At 39.1% G+C, this 5,929-nt stretch overlaps 1 protein-coding gene across 1 annotated transcript in view; it reads right to left on the bottom strand.

The window, feature by feature from the left end:
- ak8 (adenylate kinase 8) overlaps positions 1-5,929 on the bottom strand; it is a 27,357-nt gene that overhangs the window by 14,398 nt on the left and 7,030 nt on the right. The window contains exons 7-9 of the mRNA XM_016477437.1: positions 3,139-3,220; positions 2,958-3,029; positions 2,329-2,532 (exon numbers count right to left, since the gene is read on the bottom strand). Coding sequence (XP_016332923.1) covers positions 2,329-2,532; positions 2,958-3,029; positions 3,139-3,220 — 358 coding nt within the window. The remainder of the gene's footprint in view (positions 1-2,328; positions 2,533-2,957; positions 3,030-3,138; positions 3,221-5,929) is intronic.

Raw genomic sequence — 5,929 nt, 5'->3', positions numbered from 1 at the left:
GATGTATTTCCTCAGCGACCAGCACGGATCAGCTCCAGGCATGACGAAGCGGATATGGTCCTCTTTTGGAAGGTCAAACAAAGTAGTTTCGCTTTCACAACGAAACACAGCATCTCCACGGCATGGCGGCGGCGGCAACAATACTACAATGAGAATAAAAGTTACGCCTTCGTTCTTTGCGTGAACATTTGGGCGGCATTGGGCATTTGGACATGTTAGAACGAGCCGTTTTAGGCAGGCGTGGTTGACTCTTAACTTTTATAAAGAATATCTCTTTGGATTTGAGACTTTAGTCTTTGCAACTTTACAGATCTTCTTTATGCACCAAGAGCTTGTAACACTTCAAAGAGAAAGGAAAAATTGAAATAGCATCATATGACCCCTTTAATACAAAACAACACAATGCAGGCACAGATAGATTCTATTGAATGTTTAATAGAGAAAGATAATAGAGCACATTTGTGAGGCTGGTGACAGCCCATTCTCTCAGATCATAAACAGAGATTGCCACTAAACTGAATATAAAGCCACTTGATTAATTAATCATTAGAGTCTTCCTTTCATGTCCACGGGGGCATTTGCTTGTAGTGTGACATCCACGTCGAAGCCATCTGTTTGCAGTTGGGTTTCACTCACAACAATGCTGTTTGTCTGGAACCTGCGCTGAGCCGCCATTCTAATATGCTATGATTAACAACAGCCTAATCATAACTAATGAGTCTCTCTCATCCAGCCCTTTATGCTGCTAATTGTTATACAACAACATGATAAATGCTTAATATGCAAAACATGTTAATGCGCTAAAAGGCTAAGTCAGGGGGAAACTAGCGACGTTACAATCAAACCGCATGCTGAATTAGCACTAATCAAGATTTAAGATGACAGCCTTATTGCTGTTTGCTGCTCAGTATGGGTTTATGAATGTTTTATGGCAGAGTTTATCTCAAATATTTATTTAATGTACTCCATTTAGACATATCAAGAAAATCAGGTGCAGTTAAGTCAAGTTTAAGGCATAATGGCACACTGTCCACTGTCCTAAATCTACAATTTACAAATCAAGCCCACAGCGCAAAACCGTTAGGCTGGAGGGCCGCTTCCCTGATAGGTACTCAATGGAGCATTTTGGATTTAATACTAATGTGCCATGAGACTAAATGAGCCTTTATTTCCCTCCAGATAAGCCTAAATTCTATGAGAAAGAGAGAAAGCAAAATAAACCAGTCCAAAATTGGATTTGAATTTCTCCCAGCTCATGTTTATGTAGCTTGCTTGAGCTGGCAAAATATTGTGAAAGTGATAGACAGACGTTGATTTATGACAAATCTCTCTAAAAGTACAGCCCTTAATATAGAATGACTGGCTATCATTTCCACACATACTCATTCGTATGATAAATATGCATCTTTATTATTAAAAACTGGTATGAATTTCACAAAATGCTGCTAACCTGCCTAATGCTACAGTCAAAGTGATGTATGCAAAGAATGGTTTAAATATTCACTGCCTAGCTCTACCTCACAACTAAAGGAAGGGAAGTGACAAAATTATTTTGTCAAGTTGAGCGATATAATATTTAGACAGGTTGTATTCAGATGGTTTTAATGTAATTGGCGAGGACCGCTCATCCCTGCCCAGGTTCTCATGGGATAGTCTGTGCCTGCAGAGCTGCCTGAGGCAACCTCCTCGACTGGCAGAGTGCCTGACAAGCAGGTCAATCACTGCCTCTGAATGCAGCCGATGCGATTCTGACCTCCGACCAATAGGGGCGGTAGATCTCGGTTCGTCACAGTAGGTGATATTAGTAGAAATGTTTAAAAAGCTCTAAATGGAACTCAGTGACCTGCCTAAGCCTAATCTGGAGACATTTTTAGAGACACAGTCTATGTTTTGAATTCAAATGACTTGATTGAATTAGCAACCAATGGAAAATTCCACCTTATATAAATTTCTTACCTCAAAGTCAGTGATAACCGGTAGCTTGACAAGAACATCTGTAAACACTAATTTAAAGTGATAGCCAAAATGCTGCCAAAAATGAACATTTGGTCACCATTTACTCACCTATATATCATTCCAAACCTGTATGACCTTATTTAGAACGAAATAAAGAAGATATTTTGAGAAAAGCTTGTGTTTTAATTTTTTTGGCCATACAGTATAGTTACTGTACCAAAAATATCTTCTTTTGTGTTCCACGAAAGAAAGTCATTCAGTTTTGCAACAACATGCGGGTGAGTAAATGATGATCGATTTTTTTCATTTTCGGGAGAAGTAATGCAGATGGATGGTACTAGTACCAGACCGGGTGAAGCTGGTGACGTTTACCCTGTGAGAAGACGTCTACATGGGGCTGGTCAGCATTGATGGTCTTCAGGCAGCTGTGGTATGTGCGCTTCAGAGCATGAGCTTCTGTGTGAAACTTCTGTAGCTTTTTGGCTATAAGATCAGCTGGCATCAGTGTACTGGGTGTTTCTAAACGCTGTGCAACCTCTTCACTTTCAGGCCACATGAAGGTGACGTGATATACATCTGAAACATAGATAGGAAACATGGGTAAGGTCATGTTTTAAACACCAGGGTATATGTGCTGAGGTGGAAGTATTGTGTGTAAAATACAAAAAACTTCATCATAGCATTTATTTTGACAGTGAATCTCCTAAAAAAAGATTCATAAACAGAGGTCATAAACAAACAAAAGGGAAAATGGCAATTATGTGGAAATTGTGCATTCGCACCATCACAAATCTGCAGGGAGCTCTGGCTTTTGTTCATTACAGCTGGGCTTTCTGAAACCCTGAGGACACACAGGGCCCTTTTGGGATTCGGCAAACAGGTTGAGCACTGTCAAGGTCTACAGATAATGAAATGCATTCTAACAAGGGTGCGTGTTGGCTGCCTGTCTCGAAGTCCCACTCTCTGAACTAAGAAAAGTGTAATGATCATACAGACATTACCTCCTGTGACAGGGTCTATCCTCTTGCCCGAGCTCCTTTCAATCAGGATGACATCAGGAGCTTCCAGCATCACTGTGAGGAAAGAGTTAAAAAAAGCGGTCGGTCTCATTATCGAGTCCTGATTCAAACCTCTTGTTTTTCAGTTGGGAACAACAAAGTGTTTGGACAACATGCCACTAACCAACATGATCTGGGGTGATGCCTGCTTCTTGTAGACATAGTGCCTCTTCTTGTGTCTTGGGAATAGCTTCCAAAACCCAGCCCTGGAAATACAATGCATGTCATGCACATACTTCTCTTGAGAAGGAACAAACAATCTGCTTTAAACAATAACCCAACTCTCTGGTGACAGAGTCCAACTCTGCTGGTGACACAGACGATGCTGATGCCTTCTGCTATTAACACAGCTGAAACCTTGCATTTTGTCTTCACACACTCACACAGACACACACACACACACACACATGATTTTTCTGTTTACATTTCTATAAATGCACTTGCTATTCCCCACGGTCAGCTACTATGCTTAAATTGTTGTTTCAAATTGTTTTCATATAAGCAAAACAATATCATGCCTGGAAAAATACTTTAAAAAACAGTAATAGGCTTTGAATGAATAATTTTATATGAATAATTCATATAAATTGCTGCCCTGTACCAGTCTAAATAATGAATGTATAAATTGTTGTATGAATAAGGAGTAAAACTGGCCCATATGGGGTCTCATTCAGGGAGGCAAATGGAGGGTTAAATCCATAAAATCCTTGAAAATGTGCCTAATTCTCCAGCTCCTTTCCACACTTCTCACTTAGCAATAAAAATAACATAAGAAGAAAGGAAACCGCATGCATATCATTCATTAGCTACAAATCCATAAGAAAAAATCCTCCTCTCTAATAGTCTCCTAAATCCCAAGGCTTGCTGTGCAATGGTGCTGTAAAATAAAGAACAGTCAAAGAACCAACTCCCAAAAGTGCTTGTTAGGGGCCAACTTATTACTGCAGCGAATAATCTTAAAATAAATAAATATATGCAACAAACATTTATAGATCTAAGTATTATCAGAGGAGCTGTGGGTTTTTGCTGCCGAGTTTCGAGTGTCTGTTTGATATCAGCCTTTGTTTTTTCAGGCTTTGATCTTTAACTGCAAACCTATCCTTTGCTTCACCTGATCTCAGCGCACAAGTTTCCTCCCACTTACTTTCCCATTAAGCATTTGATTGCCTCTGTGGCTGGGAAGCCCATGAGCAGGGCCTGACTCACAGATTGCTTGAAAGGCCTCTAGCCTACACAATCTAACTGCCATGAATATAGGAAAAATACCGGGTGGATGTTAAGAAAACCACAGGCTCTTGAATTACAAATGTCAGTACACTCTTAAAAATAAAGGTTCTTTATATTGGCATCTTTTATTCTATGAAGAACCTTAAACATTAGCAATTCTAGAATAAGATGCTGGAATAATATTTATTACAGAACACACAGACATCATCTGAGGATTATATACAAATATGCAACTGTAGACATTCAGACATTCAGAGACCGACAGGTAGAGTCCAAACTTGCTTCAGTAAAACTTCTGTACACACATACACGCTCTCTGCACACATTAACTCCCGCACAGACATACATCTGAACACAGAGCCCCACTGCGACTTGTTTCATTCCGTTTCATCCCCACATCAAAAGAGGCTGTGGTACTGTAGCAGTGGGCTCAGACAGAGACCCCAGGACTGGAACATCTGCAGTGAGGCCAGCTATCACAGGAGGGACATGCGTGGAGCAGATGTCACCAGCCAGCCCAACAGCAGGCAAGGCAGGGGAGCAGAAGCGGCGCCCTGACATGTCACTCACAGACCCCGACATGCAGCTCCCCCACACAATAGACCGACAATATTGCAGCTTGCGTGGCTGCAAAACACTCCACTTGACTTTTACAATTAGATCTCAATTAGTTGTTCACTTAGCTGTTAACCACTGATTATGTGGTTATTTTATATTTTGTGCTAGTTTTTTAAATAAAAAATAAAATGAAGTGAAATGAAATGAAATGCCAAAGAATGCAACAGAACCCAGGTCTCATGATTTTTTTTAAATATTGAAATTCTTTTCATTTGATATGGCATTTCAAATGCAGCGCGCAGTGAAAAATACTGGAAAAACAAGACACATCAGTTATGGCTTCAGAAAATTCAGCTTTGCCATCACAGGAATAAATGCATATTAAAATATATACATATTAAAATATATTAAAATAGAAAACAGTCTAAATTGAATTACATTTAAAATTGTAATAATATTTCACAATATTATGTTTAAATATGTTTTGATCAAATAAACGCAGCCTTAGGGAGCATAAGACATTTTTTTTAAATCTTACCGACCCCAAACTTTGGAAATTGCCTGAATTCTTTTATTGTTGCTGTTTAACTAAATCAGATTATTATATTTTTTTTAAATGTCAGGTAAAACATGTCCGTAAAGTATTATCTGCATTGTGTGTTCTCAAAAAGTTTCAATATCATTTCATTCGCAAACTTTTCTTTAGATTACTCCTTTCTCCCTCAAAATAGAATTACAGACACTATGCAAATTCAAACAGCATAACTTTATTTGGAAGCCTCATTAGGGATCCGGATGACTGTGACATGCGCCCCATGATCTTTCTTTCTTTCTTTCCTTCCTTCTTTTTTTCTAATTTACTTTAGGGTCCATCTTTTTTTCCAGGACTGAAAGGCACTCATTAAATTGACATTTTACTTTAAATCACTATTCATTACCTATGCTCCCTCTCTTCATTTTCCACAAGTCTAAAGTTTTACAAACAGCAGCCTCATGAGAGTACGAGAGAGCGAGGGAGAAAGAATTAAGACAGCTTGAGAAGCAGTGACAGGCAGAGATGAACTAGATGACCTAGATTAGGCATGATTAACATTCATTGTTGCTTAATTTGGAAAAACAGGTAGACAAGC

The sequence above is a fragment of the Sinocyclocheilus anshuiensis genome, unplaced genomic scaffold, assembly GCF_001515605.1.
Source record: "Sinocyclocheilus anshuiensis isolate Anshui unplaced genomic scaffold, SAMN03320099.WGS_v1.1 scaffold1495, whole genome shotgun sequence".
Classification (NCBI taxonomy): domain Eukaryota; kingdom Metazoa; phylum Chordata; class Actinopteri; order Cypriniformes; family Cyprinidae; genus Sinocyclocheilus; species Sinocyclocheilus anshuiensis.
This window is presented reverse-complemented; position numbering and strand designations above follow the sequence as displayed.